Source organism: Rhinolophus sinicus, linkage group LG06, assembly GCF_036562045.2.
Source record: "Rhinolophus sinicus isolate RSC01 linkage group LG06, ASM3656204v1, whole genome shotgun sequence".
In the NCBI taxonomy this organism is placed as follows: domain Eukaryota; kingdom Metazoa; phylum Chordata; class Mammalia; order Chiroptera; family Rhinolophidae; genus Rhinolophus; species Rhinolophus sinicus.
Genome location: NC_133756.1, coordinates 165,591,855 through 165,615,933, shown reverse-complemented (window position 1 = coordinate 165,615,933; position 24,079 = coordinate 165,591,855). Strand labels below are relative to the sequence as shown.

At 60.7% G+C, this 24,079-nt stretch overlaps 1 protein-coding gene across 2 annotated transcripts in view; it reads right to left on the bottom strand.

Moving 5' to 3' along the window:
- MOB2 (MOB kinase activator 2) overlaps positions 1–24,079 on the bottom strand; it is a 61,568-nt gene that overhangs the window by 19,120 nt on the left and 18,369 nt on the right. The window contains exon 1 of one of the 2 annotated variants that reach the window (XM_074336943.1): positions 11,921–12,099. The exons of the other annotated variant lie outside the window; for it this stretch is intronic. Coding sequence (XP_074193044.1) covers positions 11,921–12,084 — 164 coding nt within the window. The 5' untranslated portion in view covers positions 12,085–12,099. Of the gene's footprint in view, positions 1–11,920; positions 12,100–24,079 lie in introns of those variants that run through there. 2 annotated transcript variants of the gene reach the window in all.

Here is a 24,079-nt window from a genome sequence, read left to right as displayed (position 1 = left end):
TCAGAAACAGCGCTGGGAAACGGGGTTTCCCTGAGAAAAACAACTCACCCCTACCTCCCACTGTAAACAAGAGGAAACTCAAGAGGTATCAGAGAGCTCGGCAAAGCGGCACCACTTCTGAAAGGGAAGGCAGGAGATGGTCTTTGTCACGCTCTGTCCAGCCCCACTGGGACAGTGCATTTGGCCAACGGTGCCCAGACCCGAGGGCAGAACACACACACCACGCGCTCTGTGCGGTTCTGATGGTGGGAGGAGGTGTCTTCACGGGCAGCCTGGCGCCTCACGCACTTGTTCGCACAACCGGACCAGGCTCCAGGCCCAGGGCCACCGGGCTGGAGAGCACAGAGCGTGACAAAGCTGTGTCCAGACGCCCTGTTGTCGCAGACACACAGTGGCCCGGAAGTGCAGCCCGTGCAGCACATGCCGTGCCAGGAAGGAGCCGAGGCAGCAAGCGGCAGGAGCCACTCCCAGCCGCGTGCTGAGGGAGCGGTCTGGGAAGAATCCAGAAGGAACTGCTGAGGGCCTGGGCTCCTGAGAAGGAAGTGCCTGCCGGCTGGCCCTTCCTGAAGGCAGCTCCCTCCTCCCGGGATAGCAGAGCCTGCAGGAAAGGGGGCGCATCCCAGGCAGAGGGGTGGGCATTTCCAAAAACACACTGCCTTGGACCTCAGAGCCCCGGAAGCAGGCCAACCCCGACGTCAACGGCTAGAGGCACGCTGCCCAGAAAGGTGCCGGGAGCAGGGACAACGTGGATGCGTCTCCCCGCGTCTCCTGGGGGCAGGATGAGCAGGCCTGAAGGGGGAGGCAGCCCCTGGCCCTGCTGACAACGTCCTCTCGGCTCCCAGACCTCGTCCTGGCACAGCGGGGCGGGATGCCCGTTCAGCCTGGGCGCCGGCACGGTGGGTGCGCACGCGTTAGGAGCGAAGCTCTAACCCTGAAGAGAAGCTGGAGAGCTGCAGACCCGTGGAGGCCTGGCCTCGGGCAGCCACCAGATGTGCAGTGCGTGCTGACGCCCAGGGCAGCCCCAGGGAGGGGCCAGCGCCGGCGGAAGGCCCTGTGTCCTGCGGTCCTAGCTCAGTGGCCCCTCCTGAGCGTGCAGGAGCAGAGCGCACGGTTGCACCGCCTCACGCCCAGGACAAGTGAGGATGAAAAGCACACGCCCCCAGGTAGCGACACAGAGCGGCTGGCACGCACACACGTGCAAACTCAAAAAGGGGCGTCCACCTGCGCGAGCAAAGCTGCCAGCAGGGCCCACCTCAGTTACCCCTTGTCTCCACTCAACACGGGCGTCGGGACCATCCCCCTCCACGAGGACTCCTGTGGCCACCCACTGCAGTGTGAGTGTGTGTCTGTGTGTGAGGTGTGTGTGTGTGTGTGTGTGTGTAAGTGGCTGTGAGTGTGTACACGGAGGTGCATGTGTGTATCTGCCGGGCAGGTGTGCTCCTTTCCTGCTATGCCCCTTGCCGGCCTCCCCAGCCCGTGACGGCCCCCACCACAGACCCCCGCCCGGCCGAGGCCCTGCCCCCTTCCTGCAGACGCCCCTGTCCTCCAGGTCTGCTGTGACGTCAGCTGCCACCAGCACGGCCAACGCCCACTGCTGTGCTGGCTGTCCTGCTACCACACCTGACTTCCCATCAGCATCAGGTTAGGGCCCCACCCGCTTTGTCGCGGGCTGCATCCCTGCACCCACAACCGTCCTGGGAATGGGGTGGGGACCAAGTCCCTCCTGACTTCTCCAATGAATTAGTGTCACACTGTCGTCTTCCCTGGGAGCTCCTAACTCGACTTTCAGACATATTTGGTGACAGGCTCTTTCTCGGCACAACTGTCTCTGCCAGGGACCGCCTTCAGCCGAGGTGACAAGTCACCACCGACGCCCTGTCACTACTGCCCGAACTTCTCCCTACAGGGAAGCCTACCTGTCACACTGGCTAAGAGGAAATCAAGTTTCCAAACACGGAGTTCTAATGTCTGGGAGGGACGAGAGGCAAGCACAGGCTCCTGGCTGGAACGGTGTCCAGTGGATGGCTACATGTTTCCATCTCTATGTGCCTGAGTCCACAGACGCAGTTTCGGAGTGTGGGTGCACAGAGCCCAGAGGCACCCCGGGGAGACCGCTGGCCACGGAGGGTCAGGACCCCGGGCACGTGGCTGGAGTCAGGGCCCGTCCCTCCTCGTGCTCCTGGCCTCACCTCCTTCACACCTGCCAGTTCCAGGACCGGACAGAGACAGACTTGGGTGCTCATGCCCAGTCAGGCACCCTGCCCCGAGGCCCCAGGGCGCCAAGCCCAAACACACAGAAAGGCGTGCGTCAAACTGGAAATTTTGCTCAGTAACAGCAGGACCAAAAACCCAGTCTCATATGTGAAAAGGCAAGCGGCCCAGAGTGACGTGTGACATGGAGCGCTGTCATGATGGAGGGTGATTTATGGCACACTTTAAAACACACCTGCTCTCAACCGTAGCTCACACCTGACTGCACTGAACAAGTTGAAACTTGTCACCCATTGTCACTAAGGTTTGACGTGCCGCTGCCCGCACTGAACTTCCCTGCCTTTCCGTTGGATGGCACTCGGCAGCAGCATTCACTATATTTTGTGATCACAACGGAAAGGCTCCGTGTCACACATCGCTTCTAGTACGGCAATTCTGTCAAATAAAAACGGTACGGTGTGTCCTCATCCACCTTATTCATCGGATCTGGCACCACGCAACTGCTGGCTCTTCCCCAAAGTCAAAAGGTAAGTAAACGTTTTGAATCGATCCGGGACATGGAGGCAGCCACGACAGCCAACTAAGGACACTCAGGAAAGAGGACTTCAGAACTGCTCCAGAAAGTGGCAAGAATGATGGGATAAGTGTGTTCGAAGCAAAGGGGAGCCTTGTGAGGGGGATTAATGGCCATGTGTCTTTTACTGTGATACATTTTTTCATTGAAGCATTCACCATGTTGTTTGGTCACACCTCCTAAGTAACACTCCGCAAAGCTAATGGGAGGCAGACACACACACAGGTCCCACACGGAGAAAGCAGGGCTCACGCCTGGGCACCCAGTGGCCTGGCCACGGAGTCCTGCGGACAGCTGCAGGCCGCGCTCCCGGAGCCAGAGTCAGGGGCCGGGAGCAGCCAGGGCCACAGGGCCTGTGCGGTGGCAGCTCTCTGGTCCCATGATGTGGGTGGTGGCAGGGGCGGTCAGTCAGGAACGCACACACAGGGGCGCTGGGAATTGCAATGAATTGTTTAACAGTGTGGACAAGAACAAGAGGACACTGTCTGGTGTCTCCTTTTCACACTGGATGGTCAGGGAGGTGTTAGTTTCCTCAACTCTTCTTTGTATAACTGACCTACTTCACACAAGTCGCTTTGCCTGTTTTCAGAGAAAACGGACGGAAGGGTTTGGGAGACTGGAAGGGCCCACAGCAGCCATCCTCTCGGGTACAGTGTCCTGGGTGCCCAGACAGCACCTGCCCCCTCCCCACTTCTGGCCCCCAGGGCTCCCCACACTGGGCACCATCCCCCACCGAGACCACCCCACATGGGACCCCAGCAATTCAAACCGCCAGCGGCAGCCGGCAGGCAGGCACCTCCCTGGAATGTGGAAAACCAACCCTTGCCTTGGGGAGAGTCACTGTCCCCATTAATGGAAGTGGCTGGGAGTGAACGGGAGAAGTGCTTCCTCACTGCGGACAGCCGGAAGTGCTGAACTCCTGACCACGTGGGGCCAGCTCACGAGCTCAGAGAGAAGGGACACCTAGAGCTGCCACACAAATAAAACAGGGCTGGCACCAAGGAGAGGGCACTCAGGAAGCCCTTGCAGAGTGAGCAGCAAAGGAGAGACAGACGGGAGGGAGGGGTCTGGCCTGTGGCAACTCCAGCTCTGGGCAGGTTTTCTGCAGCGAGAGCCCCTGGCACAGGGCCTGAAACAGCCTCCGGAGGCCGGAGGTCCCCGTTCCACCTGGTGGGACAGAGGACCCCAGCGTCCCTGCAGGCCAGGTCCACTAAGGCAGGGACGTGTGCCGAGGCTCCGTGTGGGCCAGGGACCCTGGGCGTGTCCTGGGTGGGGTACAAAGAGCCTTTGTGTGCTTTCCTGAGCACCCCCAGGCCAGCAGCCCTGTGTGCTCCAGGGGGAGTGACAGAAAGGCACTGACCACCTGGAACCCCCGACTCCTGGGCCTTGGCACCCCCACCCCGTTCCCACTGGCCTCTGCCGCCCAGGGTGTCACCGTGTGGGGGGTGATGCCAAGCCTGGGGGTAACACCATGTTCGCAGTGACACCTGCGTGACTCCACAGAACTACCCCCCAGCACGCTCCACTGCCTTCCCAGGTGTTCGCTCACTTGAACCTAAACATCCCCATTTTATGGAGGAACCCGAGGCACAGATGGAGAGGAAATTCAGGTCCCACACAGGCGGCCTGCTCCAAAGTCTGTGCTCCTGATCAACCCCACCCCACTGCCCCCCAGGAGGGGACAGGAGCATTTCAAAGGGAAGGAAGTTTATTCCCAGGCTGGGCCAGGGCTCGGCTGTCCCCACAGGAGAAGAGCGGGCCCTCCGCGGCCCTGTCCCAGCTGTCGTGCAGCTGGCTCGGGGGCACATCAGCTCCAGCTCCCGCGGGCAAGCATCGCCTGCTTCCCTCCCACCCCAGCCAGCAGAGGGAGATCAGGAAAGGAGAGAGACTGAGTCCAGCATGGTGCCAATGGCCAGCAACACACCTCACAGCAAAGAGAAGACAGGGTCATATGCGCCACTAGCGGGGACGGCCGTGCCCCGTCGCAGGCTCACCTTGGCACTGGCATGTGAGCGGGGCCAGGTCTGCTGGGGTGAGAACTGCCGGGGCTCGGAGGAGCAGAGCGGGGCTCAGGCTTCCTGGCCCTGCACCCCTGGCCCTGCACCCCTGGCCCTGCACACTGCGCACACTCATCTGACACCCCTGTGCCACGAGGCCGAGGCTGTCGGAACACTCCCGCGGGGGCAAGCAGAGGAGCTGCAGGTCGGGCTGGAAGTCCAGCCAGCAGGGTGCCATGGAAACGCAAGGACACTGGAAAGCAGGGCGACTCAGGCAGAGAGTCCCCACACAGGGAGGGGAAGGAGGCTGCACCTGCACAGGGGCCAGAGGGGCACAGGGGCCACAGGGGCCAGGGCTGCGCACACGTGAGGAGGCATCGCCGAAACTGCTCAGCTTCCAGGCCAAGGCAGGCCAGACTCCCAACAACCAAAGCAGCTGCTGGAACCTGCCTAGTCATCCAGCCTGGCCCCCGGCCACCGCTGACCCAACAGGGCCGAGGCACCCAGGCCACATGGCAGCCACCTCTGACAAGTCTTCCCTCCTACCCCCACCCCAGTATCTGCCAGACAAGTGCCCGCCGGCTCAGGCACCGGCCAGGTAGCCAGCCCAGTGGTGGAAGGCTGGCCGAGACCCAGGGGGTCAAGAGCAGCCCTCTGTTTAATGCAGCAAAGCCCGCACGCTGCCCAGAGAGGGGGCCCCAGCCCCTTGGCCCCCCCAAGGCCCAGGCGAGGACAGACATAGTCACAAATGCAGCACAGGGAGGACCGGTGCTCATAACTCCCCCGTGAGGCACATGGGCTCAGGGAGAGGACGGGTGACGCTCTGTCTCTCCACCCAGGCAGGCTGTCCAGGCTGCCTACGAAAAGGGCAGTGTGCGTCCTGCCAACCTGTCCCGCCCTCCCCGCTGGTATAAAGTCCTCGGCTGCAAGATTTAGCTCAGGCTCAGTACACAGGAAGGCGGCTGGGAGCCCACATGGGAGGGAGCAGTGCCTGGCGGGACACAGGGCCCACCCCGCCCACGGGGCCTGTGGAGACTCGGGGCCGGGAGACCTCGGCCCCTGTGCCCAGTGCAACCTCCCCATATGGACCTGGCCACCGGCAAATCCTCTAGAAGAAACATTGGGAATCTTTTCCCCCCCAAAAAAAACACTGAAATCAAAGTAAGAAAACAGCCTTGCACTAAAAAAACGCACGGGAGAAATAAAGGGCAGCGTGCACTACGCTGTATTAAGGCAGTGGGGGGGGGGGTGACCCCGAGAGGCACAGGCTGGGAACTCACGGGAGCAGGAGGCCTCCCCACCCCTCGGCCCTTCCCGCTCTGCTCTGCGGGCCCATGGGAGGATGCTCCCTGGGTCACAGGGCCCCAGACTGTCGCCTCACACATGCCACCATCTGGTCTGGGGGTGTCCCCGTGCCCGGTGCACGTGGACAGGTGTACACACACACACACACACACACACACACACACACACACAGAAAGCCAGCGCCTCTGGGCTATGGCACCACAAGGGCGGGAGGGTCAGAGGCCACCCGAGAGCCCTGCCCCGAGAGCTTTGCCCACAGCCACCCTGCTGGGTCGGCCTGGCCTCTGGCTTCCTGCTGTGGCATCAGATCTGGTGGGGCCTGTCCCTGGGGGAAGAGGACACAGCAGGTCACGCATGAGAAGACTGAGGCGGCGGCCGCCTGGCCGCGCTGGGAGAAGGGACGCTGACACCCCTCCCCCAGCCAGGGTGAGAGGGCACATTCTCCCCTAATTGGAAATGCTGTTTTCTCCTCTGAAACAAGAGGGAGGCATCAGATGTGGGAGTGCCCGAAGGGGAGAGGAAGGCCAAGATGCCAGGCTCATACTTCAGATTCCTGGAGGGGAGGCCCAGCTGGCAGAGGGCTCGGTGCTCAGGCCCAGAGTGGCCTCGCGACAGGACGCTCGCCAGCCGGGGGTGCGTGTGGGGGGGACGGGACACAGAGGGCCCAGGCAGGAGCCTGTCTTCTGACCCCCCAACGCTCAGCGAGCCGGACCTCCCACCCTGCTGCTCCTGGACACTTGAGTTCCGCCAGGCCCCCGATGGCTGCGCTGCTGGCCACAAGCCCTGGTCCTCAAACGGCTCTTTCTCAAATCCAGGCCTGTTTGCTGTCACTCCTTGGCCCCAAGGCCCTGTCATGCTCTGAAGGTTCTCCAGGGCCTTCGAGGGATCCATGCCCCTGCCCACCTCCCAGCCTGGCCTTGGGAGGGGGCACAGCCCCCTCAGAACCCACCCTGCTGTGTCCCTGGGCCCCAGAAGCCGGCCCTTCCCTCCTTCCTGCAAGTCTCTGCCCAAATGTCACCTGAGACTGCCCTGGCACCCCCTTGCCCTGCTGCGTGGACGTGAGTTCAGTGGGAGCGGGAAACGGGCCTGTCAGCCTCAGGGTCCCCTACAGGGCCCAGCGGTGGGATGCGTTTCTGAATGAGCGTATTCCTGATGCAGGAAGGAGAATGTGCGCAGGTCAGTGAGGAAAAAGGTGACCACTCTGCTCCGCTTACTAAGCAATAAAGGCAAGAAAAACACCATCCATGAGAGAAAAAACCTACAAGTGGCAGAAGGGGAGATGGTCTCCCCACCTCAAGAGCAGCCCCTGAAGACAAGACGCCCATTGGCTTCCTTGACGGGAGGGCACGGCCACTGCCCACCCGCAGGCCACCACCGCACAGTGTGCTGGGTCGGAGGTTCTACTGCTAGAGACGGGTCACAAACACGGAAACTCAGCGGGCGGTGCTCCCAATGGCCGAGAAGACACGGCCTGGAGACGCCCACCGGCTGGCACCTGGTGCACCAGCTGAGCTGCCCACGGTCCAGACGAGGTCCGCGGTGACAACTCCCTTCACAGTGAAATGCAGGACCGTGGGGGAGCGTCCCTCCACTGCTCGGGGCTCTTCCCCAAATGGTGTCCAAGTCAGCGCTGCACGGAAGACGCGGGAGCAGCAACGTGACGCGTCCACACCGACCGCGTGCAGCGCGGCCTCCGACAAGCGGGCGCCGGAAGCAGCAGGCGAGTCCGGCTGATCGTGCTCACCTCCTCCTCCGACACGGCGCCAACTAACCGGCCGGCCACCCAGGGATTTTCCAAGCGCGCCCGGAATGGAAGTCCGGCAGGTGGTGGGGCATCGCAGTGACAGGGGTGGCCCAGTGGGGCATGATGGCGCTCCCCCCACCACCGCATTCCCTGGAGACACTTCCGGAGAGGGGTCACTTCAGTCTGCGCATGAGCAAGGGTCACATGTATTCCACCCTCACAGGACCAGGTGGGGCTGATGTGACGTCCCGGGCGGGGGACCTTCCTGCCGGTGGCGGCGTGAGGACGGCTTTACTTTCCGGGTTGGAGTCTGTGCTGCTGTTTGGGCCCTGGCTCTGGAAGCTCCTGGAATCCCTGCTCCGTGCCCGCTGTTCTGTCATGTCCGTGGTGCCCGTGGGAACGCTCGGCAGGTGGGGCACTTGTGAGAGCCACGATCTGAACCCCCGCCTGAGCCCGACACCCCCTCCTGCTTCCGGCGCGGTGCAGACTCTCCGGGCGGCAGCGCCCGCCCCAGGCTCTGCCCTGGCCCACAGCCGCCTCCACACCTGGCTTCCTGTTCTGCTCGCGGGGAAACGCGCCCAATCGCACCTCCGGCCCCTCCTCAGCTTTCCAGTTTGCTTCCATTTCTCATTCCCCACGTTCTCTTAACTCTCTGGATGTCCCTCCTTTGGAGAACCTACTGTTCTTTTGGGGCGCTACACAGTCTCACGTCGCTGAGGAAACACGACAGCTGTTTCGCTCGCTTGTCCAGAGCTGCGCCCCCCTTTCCTACTGCTTTGCTCTGTCTTCCTCATTGCGCGTCCCTCAAACACCTGGCGGGCCCCAGCTGCCCCCTCACATTTAGAAGTAGGTACTGAAGGGCTCCCTGGCAGCTCCATGTGCATGGGGGCGGGGAGGCATCAGGGTGCAGGTTTGCCTCTTGGGCTATTCCGACTCCCCGTCTTCACTTGGGGTCCCGGGGACTGAGGGGGGGAGCGGAGCATAGCGCCAAGTGCCGGATGTGGGATGCTGCGTTTGCACGAGGTGCCCCCAGGGCAGACAGGATGGCGGGGTGTCTAGGGGCTCCTTAAACACACCTGCAGACCCCCAGCGAGCTCCTTCCCAGGCCTCGGGGAGACCGGCTCCCCCTGCTGGCCCAGGCGCACCTTGCCTGAGTCTGCATCCCACTGGACCAGCGGATTTCTGACCTCCAAAACCTGCCTGCTGCTCCCCCGCCCCACTCTCTGCCCCTGGGGGTATCCATCCACCCAGAATTCCCTCAGCTCTCATTTCAGTGAGGCTGGGAGCGAGCAGGAATGGCCAGACGTCCAGCACATGGATTCAAGCATGAGAACCACGGGCAACCGGAGATGTGGGCACACAACCCCCCTTCGCTTTCCTAAGGCCTCACCCACGGCTACCAACCAATGCCCCCCGCCCCGTGTGAGTAGTGACTGGGGAGACAGCGGAGCTGGACTCCCAGCAGCCTGGGGTGGTGTCGGGAGCTCTGCTCAGGGGGCCCCCACCCAGCTCCGGTGGGCTCCCGGAGGCTCCTGCCTGCCTGGGCATAGCTGCACTGCACTATGGGTCCGGCTGGCGTCCTGAGCCTCCGCCATGCGACCCAGCCCTTGCACCCCTCCCGGGCCAGCCCCTCAGCACAGCCCCTCCCTGCACCCCTGGCTCCACGGCGTCAAACGCCAACAGTCGGAAAGCCAGGGCCTTGACCCAACCCTGAGGGTCAGTGTCCAAGGCCATGGGCGACACCTGAGTCCCAGCCTACCTTCTGTCTCCATGGGGACGTGCTCAGAGATGAAGGACAAAGCACTGGACTCTCCACCCGGGGCCCAGCCACGGCTGCTAACAGCCTTCTCTCCACACAGGAAGGATGGAGCACAGGCACACACAGGCCGCTCAGAAAAGGCCCGTGACACACACAGCGCCTGCGGTTGTGGGACCCACCACCACCACCCAAGCCTGCCCTCAGGTGAAACTCTGAAACCACCTGGAGAAGGCTTGTGTGGCTCAGCGAGGTCCCTATCCCCTCTGAGGGGCCACAGCCAAGGGCCCTGAGCCCAGCAGTGACCCAGGTCCCAGGGCGCCGTGGCAAGCCAGGCATTTCCATATGTGGAACGTAAAACACACACAGGCGTGGGCGGGTCCCCCAAGGCCGCGCTCTGCACTCACTGCACACGCACACCTGGGGCCGGCCTGGCCCTGCAGCCTCCAGGGGCACTCGGTTTGTCCCTCTTTCCTCCTGCGAGGCCTGGTCCGGACCCGCGTGCTGCACCCTTGCACTCCTCCTCGGCGCTCTGGGAACTGCGGCAGGTGTGGCTGCCTGCGAGCCGTGCGGGGAGGTCCTGAGGGGAGTGGTGGCGTGGGGGCACCAGACACCCCCAAGGCCTTTGCGAGTGGGCTCAGTGGACTCGGGGCAGAGGGCAGGCACCAGCCTCCCGGCCTCAGGACCCTGGCCAGCTACCTGATCTCTCAGCCTCGGTTGCCCGTCTGTGAAGTGGGGATGCTGAGTCCTAGTCCAGGGTGTCCAAGGGAGCAGAGGACCACAGCAGTTGTGCGGGGACCCAGCACCAGCTCCTGGACCCCTGCGGCGCAGGAAGGTCAGCTGCTAGAGAGGAAGCAGCCGTGCACTCTGCAGGCCCCGGAACACACGACAAGCAGACGCCCCCAAAAAGCACGCCTGTGGGCAGCCTCGGGCAGGGCAGACCTGCCTGCTGTGCAGTGGCAACAACGGTACAAACAGAAGGTGCCAAGCACTGGCTGCCTTCAAGGTCTCGCCGTGTCTGTGACAGTCCCCCTTCTGTCACCCCTATGGAAGTGTGTGTGCGTGCTGAGTGCAGCTGAAGGAACGAGTAAGAAAAACCCCTTGGTCAGCATGGACCACGTGAGTCTGAGCATGGCACCCTGAGCCGGTCACGGGCAGCCCACAGAGGGGACTTCCTGGTGGAGAAGGGACGCACATGTAACAGACGCTCAGCCCCCCTGAGAGAGAGAGACGCAGGCGGCAGCAGTGGTCGTGTTACACGGGTCAAAAGGAGGACCATGAAAACGGGCAGCCGCAGCCAGGGCAGGCCCTTGGCCAGGCAGCAGGCACAAGATAAGGGAAAGTAGTGACAAAATGTATCAAGAAGCAGAGGGCCACCGGGATCCCCCTGGTAAAAAAAAAAATAGCGGCAAAGACAGAGGGGGAGGGCCCTGCAACGCTGTTTCCAAGCATCACACAATGAACTCAACCAGCCAACCTCCCACACAGTACGAGGCAGGCTCACCGGTGCCTCCCGACGCGAAGGAGCCCCCGCCCCCACCAGCAGGGGAGAGGCCGGCAGTAGGTTCCAGCAAGATCAGAATAGAGAACCACCCACTTTTGTTTCAAAGAAAGAAACAAAAACAAGAGCGAACACGCATGTCTGGGTCTAGGGGCACATGTGTCCCCCAGAGGGAAGCACATGGGGGTGGAGAAGGGGGAGGTGATGCTGGCATCACTTTACTTCTGTCTCTTGATACTATGACAAGAACTCCCTACAAACAACGCTCAGAACTACAGCGTGAGGACGCCCTACCCCGTGCCTCTGGTGGCTTCCTCTTCAGGGTGGCCCCCAAGGCCAGCAAGAGAAAATGCAAAAGACGCTGGAAGAAAACAAGGTGCCTGAGGGAGCCTGGCAGGGGGCGAACCCCACGAGCCACTCCCCGCCCTTTAGAGCCACGCTTCCGGAAAGCGCTGTCTTCACTCGCTGGCCGCACCTCGTCACCTTGGGCACGCCTGCCCCCTAGCCCACCACCCCACACCACAGCTCTCGCCAAGGTCACCTGGTGAGTGCAGGGCTATGTCCAGTGGGCCACGCAGGCCTCCCCGGTCAGCACGGGGTCCCGGGCCCTCCCTCCCTGCGGGGAGCTCTGGCCGGCCCACTCAGCGCACACCTCGCACCCCGGCTCCAGCAGGAGCCTCGCAGCAGCCCACGCTCACTGTGCCCGAAACCCCTCCGGGACCCCAGGCGGGCATTGGGTCACGCCGCCGTCCCTGCTCACTCACGTCCACGCCGGGCAGCATCTCGCTGCGTCCTCCCCACTATGAAGCCCGTTGCCAATTCCCTCACTTACTTCTCGAATCCGACCTGGGGGGGCTGGTGTGGTGGGGCCAGACTGAGCTCAGGCAGCTCGCAGCCACTCCCTGCCCCGTCTCTGTCCCCAGGAGACGGGCACACTGAACGCGTTCCGTGGCGCGCAGGCAGGCGGGGCAGCGGGAGCTCAGTGTGCAGCCACATGACCCCAGTCCGCACCCTGGTCACCGGTCACCGAGCTGGCACTGTGTCCTAACTCGCCCCCTTCACAGGGGCCTCAGGAAAGCACACCTGGTCCCTCTGAGCCCCGGAGTTTTCCGTGCGCACTGAGAACACCCGCCCCCACACCCCGAGCTCCTGGGGCTACATCGTCAGGTCGCCCCTTCTGGCTCACCCTGCTCGATGGCCTTCATTTGTCCTTCACAGGCAAGGTCTCAACCGGTCCTGGCCAGGCTGCGACGAAGCCCTGATCCCAAGCTCGCCTTGCGGGAGCCCTGACTCACCGCCGAGGCCCCAGCCCTGGCGTGCAGACCAGTGGGCTCGGTGGGGAAGAGATGAGTGTGACGGCCTGGCCACACCGCAGGCGAGGGCACAGCCGAGGGCCACCGCCCAGGGCCCCTCGGCTCAGCCACCTGCACTGTAATGAGCGCCGCCAACATTGTGCCCGGCCCTACTCCGGTGCCAGGCACAGGGCGAGCTCATGCCACGCCAGGCCACACAGCCCGGACACCTGCCTCCAGGACAGCAGCATCTCTGAGGACAGGGACAGAGAACTCAGTACAGTGGTACCTTGGTTTTCTAAAGTAATCCGTTCTGGAAGACCGTTCGAGTTCTGAAATGTTCAAAAACCGAGGCACGGTTTCCCCATAGAAAGTAATGCAAAATGGATTAATCCATTCCAGACCCTTAAAATCAACCCCTAAAACTGCAAATTTAGCATGAATTTTACTATCTAATGATACCATAGATCCGTAAAATTTACAGCGTTTGTAAACCGAAACGTTCGTCAGTGGAGACGTTCGAAAACCGAGGTCCCACTGTATCTCCCTCCAAGTGAGTTCGTGCGATGGAGGAAAGAGCCCTGGAGGAAGGGGCAGCCTGACCAGGCGGGGAGGGAGTTTACTGGAAACGGGAGGTCAGGGATGACCTCTCTGGGGACGGAACATCCATTCTGAGACCTGAGCCATGTGGAGGGACAAGCAAAGATATGGAGGGAATGGCTGTGCAAAGGCCCTGGGGCACAGAGGAGCCTGCCCCGCAGACCAGCAGGTGGCCAGAAGACTGCAGCCGAGCAGGTGGGGGCCACGGGGCAGAAGAGAGGTGGCAAGGGCCTGAGAGTCCGGGCACACAGGCTGGCGTGGGAGTCTGGTGCAGAGAAACGTCCTGGAGCGCTGTGGCCCATCTGCCGCTACAGAAGCCGGCTCTGCTCGGCTGTGGGGCACCAGGCAGGATGCCACAGAGCGGCCGGAAGCAGGTGCCACAGGCTCCCAAAGCTCAGTGCGTGGCCAGAACCCGGCGGACGTGTGGTGCTGACCAGCACTGGGCTTGAAGGAGGTGCGCAGGTGGCCAGGCGAGGGCAGCACTACCAAGGACACCTGCCGGGGCACGTGAGCTGAGGAAGCGAGGGGCTCACTGAAGACCTGCCGCACGGGATGGGGGTGCATGGGGGGACGGGAGAGAGCTCTGGACGCGTGGGCAGCTGTACTCAAGGGAGCAGTTCCGGCTGGGGCACAGGCTCACAGCGGGAAGACACGAACGAGCAAAGGTACTCAGAGCACTCTCTGGGCCCGAAATGACACGTTAGAAATGTCCCCTAGCGATTTGCTCCTGAGTGCCTGGGAGACACGCTGAACAGCTCTGACTCTCTGTCGTCTGACAACCCTGAGAACAGCTGCAAGGTCTTCCTGTAGCTCACTGCTGAGACCTGCCACCCCAAGGGGCACGAGGACCCCATCCTGCTGCTCAGCCGTCCTCCATCGTGTTCCCCCCAAAGCACCCCCAGAGGACAGGCCTCTGCTTCCCAGCCTGACCTGTGTGTCCGCAGTGGGGCCGAGAAAGAGCAGCTGCCGCTGCCACTGCAGGACAGGTCGTGGCCCTGGCACCGCGGCCCCCCACATTGCAGCTGCTGCGGGGACCGCTCTGACCTGTGGGCTGGACGTCTGGGCACCCAGGCCCTAGGGCCCCAGGGCAGGGAGACTCCGAGCACCAGCCCAAGTCCTCAGCTTCTAGGCAGGTGCCAGAGGCTCCGGGGAAAGGCTGACAGGAGGAGGGATAGGAGACAGGACTTCCCTGTTCTGCAAAGGCCTTTGCTCGCTCATTTAAACTTGATGTTTGTGACAGAGATCACACCTGCACAAGCCATCTGAGGACCTCATTTCCTCAAAGAAAGGAGTCTCAGTTCTGACTCACTGCCACCACCGCAGCCTTCTGGGTCTCCCAGGAGCAGACGAAATGAATGGCAGGAAGCACTGGGCCTGCCGAGCCCAGGGACGAGGCTTTATGATGAGGTCTGCAGAGGGGATGCGAGCTGCAACCAGACCCAGGAGGGGGGCCCAGAGAGCAGCGGGACATGGGGGAACCCCATCCCCAGGAAGGGGCTGACAGAGGAAGCACAGGGACACAGGGGAACCCCATCCCCAGGAAGGGGCAGACAGAGGAAGCAGGGGGACGCGGGGGAACCCCATCCTCAGGAAAGGGCAGAGAGAAAGAACTGGGAACCTGGGGACCCAACACGTGCACTCAAGTCAGGACAAAGGCTGCCCTGGCAGGGTGGAAGCCCCAGTTCTGCCCTCTGCTCTCCAGAAAGCAGAACGAGGGATGAGGTGAAAAGCCTAAGTCTGGGCACCCTGAGCACCAGGGACCCCAACCCTGGGCTGAGGTTGTGCTGGGTTCACGCCCCTACTGACAGCACCAGCTCAGGACCAGGTGAGGGCCAACCAGCTGCATGGGACAGAAGTGGTGCCCACTCTGCTTGGCAGGTGCATGACCCACACACCACGCACACATATGTGCACACAACATGCACAATCACGTACACACACAGCACACACACACCATGCACACACCATGCATGCGCACAGCACACACCATGAACACGCACAGCACACATACCATGCACATCACAGCACACACACACCATGCACATCACAGCACACACACACCATGCACGCGCACAGCACTCACCATGCACACGCACAGCACACACACCATGCACATCACAGCACAGCACACACCATGCACACGCACAGCACACACAGCATGCACATCACAGCACACACACACCATGCACATCACAGCATGCACACACCATGCACACGCACAGCACACACACCATGCACATCACAGCACACACACACCATACACATGCACAGCACACACCATGCACACACACCATGCATGCGCACAGCACACACCATGCACACGCACAGCACACATACCATGCACATCACAGCACACACACACCATGCACATCACAGCACACACACACCATGCACGCGCACAGCACTCACCATGCACACGCACAGCACACACACCATGCACATCACAGCACAGCACACACCATGCACACGCACAGCACACACAGCATGCACATCACAGCACACACACACCATGCACATCACAGCATGCACACACCATGCACACGCACAGCACACACACCATGCACATCACAGCACACACACACCATACACATGCACAGCACACACCATGCACACGCACAGCACACACACCATGCACATCACAGCACACACACACCATGCACACACACAGCACACACACCATGCACACGCACAGCACACACCATGCATACGCACAGCACACACACCATGCACATCACAGCACACACACACCATGCACATGCACAGCACACACCATGCACACGCACAGCACACACACCATGCACATCACAGCACACACACCATGCACACGTACACACATACACACATGCCTCATACATACACACACATGCACACATACCACACACACAGCACACGTACTGCATGCACACTGCAGGCACATGCACACGTCATGTACACACACAGTGCACACACCAGGCACACGCACACCCCGTGGCACAGCAAGGGCCCTGTGAGGACGCCCCATTCCCAGGGCAGTTCCCACCCTCTGTCTGTCTCCTCCTTTAAAGCACAACTTCCCCGTTTGTTAGGAAACATTTCTAAGTTGGTAAACCTGGATTTGCCACATGTTAAGCAGGTCTCCTTGCACATGATTAATTCAAAATGTAATTTCTAGTATTATTAATAGAACAGTGTTTCCCAACCTGCAAGCTGGGCCCAGTAGTGTGAGTTGTAAAGCTGGCTGAGTGGGTCAGACCAATCTTTTGTTTTTAGATGAACCAGCATGGAACAGAAACGATCAGTGCATAGCATAGGCCCCACACCGGTCAGCCTGTCAGTTACACACACCACACACGTGTGCACGTGCACGCAGGCCCCACAGGCACACACAATGTACACACCACACCACACGTTCACACACACAGTGTAAGATACATTTCTCACAATGGGTCACGATCACAACGTTTTGGAGCTTCTGAGAGACTGTTCTGGAACAAACGCTGTCTCTGCCCCTTCATTTGGGACGGTCTAGGTGGGCACAGGCCCTGGGCAAGCCCGCCCGCTGAGGACTCTGCTGGAGGGTCCTAGCTATGTACCAATGGACAAACATCATGTTCTGGAAACAACTGAAACATTGTCTCTACTAGAGAGAATGTTCCAAGTGGACAAGAGTTGTGAGCACTTGGTTCGGCAACAGTCTGGGAAGATAGACTCGCTGATTCACAGAAACAGAAGCAGAGCCAGCGGCAGTGCTTCCGAAGCACGGCGCGCAAAGGGTGCTGAATGGATGTGTGTTACAAGCTAGCCGTGAGCTTCCAGTGAGGGTCGCCTTGCAATCCCGCTCCGACAGTGAGTTGGTCACAGCTTTGCTGATGAACAGTCCTTCCAAAACACCCCTTACAGAGCTGACACCCCAACACCCCACAGCCCCAGCCTCTCCACAGTCCAGGTGCCCTGGGCCACTTCCTGCTCCCGCTGCAGCCTTCACCGTCCACCATGGCTGCGTTTCCCACTCTGGAAAGCCTGCAGATCCAGGGGGTTTCAGTGGTGACGAGTGAAGACACTGATGGAACGTGTGCAGCTCCAGCACCAGCTCGGGAGCCAGCACCTTCCTCCCACGTCCCAGTTCCCTCTCAACAGCGATTCAGGAAGCATGACCCTGCATTCATTCGGGCGGCCTGGGCTCAGCTTTGGGCCTGGACCCGCCAATCTCTGTGCGGGGCTCCTGGACGCAGCTGCTTCCTGCCTGAGCCTGGTCGCCAGCTCCTGGACCCTCAGACCTGAATCCCTGCCCCAGGGTGATGCTGCAGGACGTCCCCAGCCCATGATCAGAAATCCTGATGCCTCCAACGCAGGGCCCTGCCATCAGGTTAGGGAGCTGTGCCACCAACAGCTGCCCCGAGCCAACAAGGATGAGAAACCAGACCACAGTCTCTGCGGAGAAAGGACGCTGAGAAATGCGACAGCAGGGAGTGAGGGCCACCCAACCCAGCTCGCGGCAATGGCTTCATCAGCCTGTCCTGAGAGCCCCTGTGACACAGCAGAGGGACATCGCGGGGCGGACCTCTGCGTAACTGACGGACAACTGCCCAGGCTGCGGCGGCCAGTGGCTGCCCTGCACAGAGCAGCGCCCCGAGTGGGCACTCGGGGCCCCCCACTTGCAGGTGCACCACAGGCAAGCCGGGCCTGTGCGTGTGAGGAGGCCACGAGCCTCTGGACGTGGCCCACCGCCATGCACCCCTGTGCAGGCTGGAAGGCAGAGCAGCCCGACTGACGGCGCCGAGGAAGCGGGCTGGGCGCTGCCGGCCTCCCGCCTGCGCGGCCTGGGCTCTCAGAGGCCTGTGAGCGGTGCCTACCGGGCCCAGCACCAGGCCAGCCTCTAGGAGGATCACACGGCGCGGCAGCCACAGACGTCAGATGACGAGGGACGAGGGACGGCAAACGGGCTTTCTGAACAGCAGGGCCCACCTGGGCGGTGAGGCGGCCACCCTAGGAAAGGAGCCCAGACCGGATGGAGCGTGCAGGCCCCAGGCCGACCCTGACATGCTGGGTCTGAGGGTGCGGGGCAGGCTGGCGGCCACTGGCCACCACAGCTCCTGTCCAGGTCGGAGCCTGGACAGCGGCCAAGGGACACGCTCTCAGATGCGTGGACAGGAGAAGGGCTGCTCCAGCCCCATTTCAGTCTCTTCTGAAGACAACAGCAGACGGACCTCTTCTAGAGCGCAGGACTGGAAAAGCTACTTGAGGCCCCTCACCCAAAACAAAAACCCACATGGAAACTCATTTTACTTAAAAAGAGATCAACAGGGGGCCGGCCCCGCTGGAGCTCCGTGCTCCTAACTCTGAAGGCTGCCGGTTCGATTCCCACATGGGCCAGTGGGCTCTCAACCACCAGGCCGCAGGTTCGATTCCTCGAATCCCACAAGGGATGGTGGGGAGCGCCCCCTGCAACTAAGATTGAACACGGCACCTTGAGCTGAGCTGCCGCTGAGCTCCCGGATGGTTCAGATGGTTCAGTTGGTTGGAGCGCGTCCTCTCAACCACAAGGTTGCCAGTTCAATTCCTCGACTCCCGCAAGGGATGGTGGGCAGCGCCCCCTGCAACTAGCAACGGCAACTGGACCTGGAGCTGAGCTGTGCCCTCCACAACTAAGATTGAAAGGACAACAATTTGACTTGGAAAAAAGTCCTGGAAGTGCACACTGTTCCCCCAATAAAGTCCCGTTCCCCTTCCCCAATAAAATCTTAAAAAAAAAAAAAAAAAGATCAACAGAAAAGGGTGGTGGGTGAATATGATTCAAAGTTATTAAAAGACTACAGAGAAAGAATGACGAAGTAAGAATTAGAAGCACTCTGTACAATGAAAGCATGCCAGAAAGATCTATTCCTGAAGCTAAAACATAACCCCCAGTTTGCAAACTGTGAGCAGTTAGGAAAAGCAGCCACGGGAGCTGTGTTTGTACCCAGAATTAGAGCCGGCAGCGAGGGACGGCGTCATGCACTCAGTTAGCAGTGGGACCTGCAGGGAGCGCGCTCAGGTGTCTGCAGACACCTCGTGTGACTGAGCGGTTTCGGAGGGCACAGCAAGGGGCACGGGACCCGCCCTGCATCGCACTACAGGCCGTGCTGCGCTGGGTACCTTCTCCGGAGTCCTGCGTGCGGGTATGGGACAAGCCGCGCAGGACATGGTGGTGGTGTGGCTGAGAAGCTCAAGTTCACCTGGTGGGAGACGGCTGTGAGGTGGGCTAGCTGGAGGCCACGCCTGGGCCACACTGCCATGGGGAGGTCAGCGTCTGCGAGTGCCATCTGTCCACTGACAAGCCAGGAAACAATGGCCAACCCAGAGCAATCGGCACCCCGGTACCTGGGACGCGGCCTCTGAAAACCTTTTCCCACGACAGGAAACCAGAGCTCCAGCCTGGACCTCGCTGTCACAGCAGACAGCAGCGACACTGGCTGTCCAAGGTCACTAGGGTCACTGTCACCAGGATGGGAACCAGCCTGAATAAGCTCCCAAGAGACAAAGATGGGACACAGGTGAGCATCGATGAGAATGACAGCTGAAAAGGGCTCTAAGACCAAGACTGTTGATCCAGGGGTACTTATGAAAGACACGGATTTTAAACCGTCTCGGTCACTGCGAGAAGACGCCAGGAGTCAGCTCCTGAGTCCCGAGAGCTGGTCAAAGCGAAAGAGCCAAGCCCTTACCCTGAGCTCCACGACCCTGGGTAACAGAGCTGAGAGGAAGTCTCTCCTAGGAGCCTGTGGCCAGAGCCCTGCCCGCCAGGCGTCCGGACACCGGAAGTGGCCTTCAGTGCATCTGTCTACACGACCAAAAGGTGAGGGCTCACACCCACTCCCTCCCTCCCACCCAATGAGAGCGCAGAGGGGAGATGAAAGTGAAAGCGTGTGCCCAGCTCAGAGGGAGAGGGGAACACAGGAGAGCTGTGGTTCTGAGGCGTTTTCTGGCCAGTCCAGAGACAGACGACGAGCTCCCTTCCTGCCCATGGCACGGCCAGAGCCTGGCATCACCTCGCAGTCGCCTCTTGTGGACAGAGAGCAGGCCGTGTGCAAGGACCCCCGGGGTTACAGCCCACCCGTCAGCACTCCCTGGAGTGCAGCAGGGGGTCAGCTGCCCGTCATCTGTTTTGAGGGGACCGAGGGTCTGTGTCTCTCTCCCGAGCGTCCTGACCCCGGGCAGAACCCTGTCACTGGTGGGTGGGTGAGCTGGAGGTGGCAAGGCCGCCGTGCCCTGAGCTGCTGCCATGCATGGTCCCCCTTACAAAGCAGCCGCTCCAGTGCCCTCCAAGTCCACAGCGGGGTGGGCTCCGTGCCCCCAGAAGGCAGGCTCCTTAGGCCAGCCTCAGGGCTAGGATCCGCTCACACCACCACGCCAGGAGCCCTGTGCTTGGTGCCCAGCTCCTCACCTCACAAGGGGCCTGGCAGACCTGGCCTGCCCGACACTCCAGGCCACAGGCAAGCTGCATGTGTGGGAAGCGCTTTTTGGCCTCTCTGGGTGTCCAGCCAGAGGCTGTGCAAAGGCCACAGAGGGGGCTGCGGTGGCCCGTCCGCCGGGTTATCCGCACCCACTGGGCACACGCCCCTAGGCACCTGTCCCTGGCCAGCCCGAGACCCTGGGACACAGAATGTAAACATAACTGCCCTGCCTCCAAAAGGACGGCCAGCAAGTGGAGCCGACAGGAAGGGACAGCAGGAGCGGGAGAGACGAGAGCAAGAGACCGGGGCGGGAACGTGGCGTTCTGGGCAGCCTGTGGCCACCCCAGTGGAGGGTGGGAAAGCAGACTGACACTGACTGAGACGCTGGCCACAGGACAGAGGGGGACACTACCACTGGGACTGGGGAGAGTTCTAGAAATCTGTGAGGAGACACCCGGGGCTTAGCGTGGGCCATGACGACAGAGCAGGTCTGTACACGAAGGTGCCCGCGAAGCAGGTGTTCTCACCAGGTCGAGGTGGAAAGGGAAGCCCCCAGGGGCAGAGACAGTGTCCAGAAACCGCCAACCAACTGGGTCCAGCCTGCGCACTGCACAGGTGTCAGCATTTGCAACCTCACTATGGCGTGAACGGGCGTTTAACGCAACCAGGCAGATGGGGCAGAGACTGGATGTCCTTTTAGACAATTTGAAGCGAAGTCCTGCTGAATCAGCAGAGATGAAAAGCAAGGGTCTTACTGCCTTCCTTCCGTTAACAGGCTGCTTTCCCGATCTCTCAGGAGACGTCTCGCCTGGGACGCTCACTCAATGGGTGGATTTATTATAGATGACCTGCTGTCCGTGCATCTTACTCTGCCTCTGACCCCAGAGCCAGCGCCAAACTTCTCCAATAAATTAATCAATCCCGCCTGCGCAATGCGGCCCTGTAGAGCCCGGAAGGACGCAGTTCCGAGGGCTTCTGGTGGGCAGAACAGGAGGTGTGGGGAGGGCAGCGCCTGGAGAGGGCAGGAAAGCTCCAGGCCCCTCCGCACACCTGGCCCCTCCGCACACCTGGCCCCAGGCATCTCGGCATCTCGGCCGACGGTCGTCCTGTTACAGCCTCTTCCCATAAACCAGCGACCCAGTGAGGTTCCTGAGTTCTGGGAGCCACTCCAGCAAATGAATCGAACCCACGGAGGGTCCTGGAACCTCCGATCTACAGCAGTCGGTCTGAAGCCCAGGCGATGACATGGACTTGGGGTGGGTGGGGGGCTTGTGGGACTGAGCCCTTCCCCTGCGGGATCTGACGCGGTCACGGGTGGACCGTGTCAGCACTGAGTTACGGGGCAGGATGACCCAGCTGGAGTCCGGAGAATTGCTTGATGGCGTGAGGGATGCCCTGACACACACACACACCCAGGTCGCAACGGGGGCCAGAACCCAGATAAATCTGTCAAGAACGAGGCAGACTGGAGGCTTCCCGACCGTCACGGCACAGGCTGCCCAGCAGCGGACCTCCGTGGGAGAAAACGACAAGGACGTCCTTCGGGTAAAGTGGTCAGAGGGAGGACACGGCTCCTGGAGGACCACAGAGCCAAGACAGCGCTAAATCCACAGAAACTTTATGTACAGAAAATGTGCGGATTGAAGTAAATACCCATGAATAAAACAATGACACTGGGGGTTCAAACGGAACTAGAAAGCACCTCCCAACTCCACAGCACAGCACTAAGGGGGCGGCGAGAGCCGTAGTGGCCTTCAGACCCCAAGAGGGAAGGCTCGGGTGCAGGCTTATGGTGACCTCCAAAAGCGCGTGAAGCTTCCAGGGCGGTGGGGGTACGAAGGACTGAAAGCAGCAACAATACATTCCAATGGGGGGGCAGCACTGGGGGGTCCAGGCAGCACGAGCAGGAGAGAAGGACAGAGCCTCAAGTCAGCCGCCACAGGACACACGGACCGTACCAGGCCTACGAGGGCACACTGTTTCTGTGGGTTACGTGACAGCAGACACGAGGGACCTGTGGGGTGTGGACCTCGACCTGCGGTGGCCGCTGGCCCCTCGAGCGGCCACATGGTGGGGCGCTTCTTCCTCTGGCGGGGGGCATCTGCGAGTCTGCCCGATTCCTAGGGGATGGGCTACCAGTGTCTGTCACCTGCCAAAACCTGCCGAGGTCTGGCTGTGCGCCTTCTGTCAGCACACATGCGTACATCCCCGAGTGGCTGTCCTCTTCTTTCTCCAAGGGTCGCTTCTGATGAACAGAGATGCTTAATTTTCATGTCACCAAACTGTCTATCTTTTCCTTTACGATTAGGTTTCCCGGTCTAAGAAAACGTTCTCCATCCAACAGTCAGCAGCGGCACGTTCCATGTATTCCTACAACCGTGCTGGCCAAGGGAAAGGTAGGCGAGTGTAAACGCGAGCCACGGATGTCACATCAGGTTTTAATAACATATTCTGTTCAACCCAAAATGCCATGCCAACATGGAATCACCATGAAAACATTAGTAACATTTGACGTTACTTCCTTCAAAATCCAGCGTATTTTACGCATCAGCTCACCTCCAGCACTCAGCGGCCACGCGGACGGCATGACCGGGGCCAGCACCTCGGGTCTACAGTCTCCCTGCGCCGCTATGCTTTGCGTGGTGGGCGGTATGGGCCAAGGTTTTCAAAAAACGCATGGAGACCTGCTGAGCCAGCACGACTGTCCCCAAGACTGGCCAGCCGCGCCTTCTCTTTTTCCTTTCCCTCTCCTCCTCCTCTCGCAGAATCCAACTCACCGCAGCCCCGGTGACTCTGGAAGCCTGACGGGCCCCATCCATCCGCTCGGCTCCCGTCTTCATCTCCCCGTGCCTCTGGGGCTGGGGCCCTGGGAGGCACTCACACTCTCTGCTCCGACCCCAGCACCCGGGGCTCTGACTCACTCTCGGGTCTGTCTGCACTCCACAATGCCGGTGCTTGGTACCTTTCGGCCGAAATCTTCTGATTTCCTTTAGGAACCTTCTTTGTCTCACTGGTTACTCAGGAGTGTCTCCTAATTTCTAAACAGAGGGAGTTGTTTCGCCAAGAACACACTCGGGAAGGGTTCAGTTTGCTGCAATCTGCTGAGGTTCAGGTCGCTTCCTGTAACCGTCCCACGCGTGCTGAGACGCTCTGCAGCCGCCGTACCTTAGGCCAATGTGTGAATTATGGTCTTCCGCTCTCTCTGCTGGCTGCCGTGTGCGCAGGGTGCAGCTGAGCTGAGCTGCTGTGACAAGGAACCCCTCCCCCTGCGTGAGGGCAGGGCAGATGGCTGGGCTCAGCCTCCCCACACCTTCCTGGGCCCCAGGCCAGCTCCACAGCCTCCTAAGGGTGGTCCAGGGACCCCAACAGGAGGGGCAGAGCCAGGATGAGCATTTTTCTTTTTTTTCCCCTGAAAGTCTATACCCTTTTACCAACCTTTCCCTATTTCCCCACCTCCCGACCCTGCCAACCACTTCTCTACTCTGCTACTACGCATGTGACTTTCTTTTTGTTTTAAGAGTCCACAGGTAAATGAGACCAGGAGGTATTTGTCTTTCTCTGTCAGATTTAGTTCATTAGCATAATGCCCTCCAGGTCCATCCATGTTGTCCCAAGTGACAGAATTTCTTTCTTTTAGGGCTGACAAATCTTCCATCGCGTGTACATACATTTTCTTTGTCATCTGTC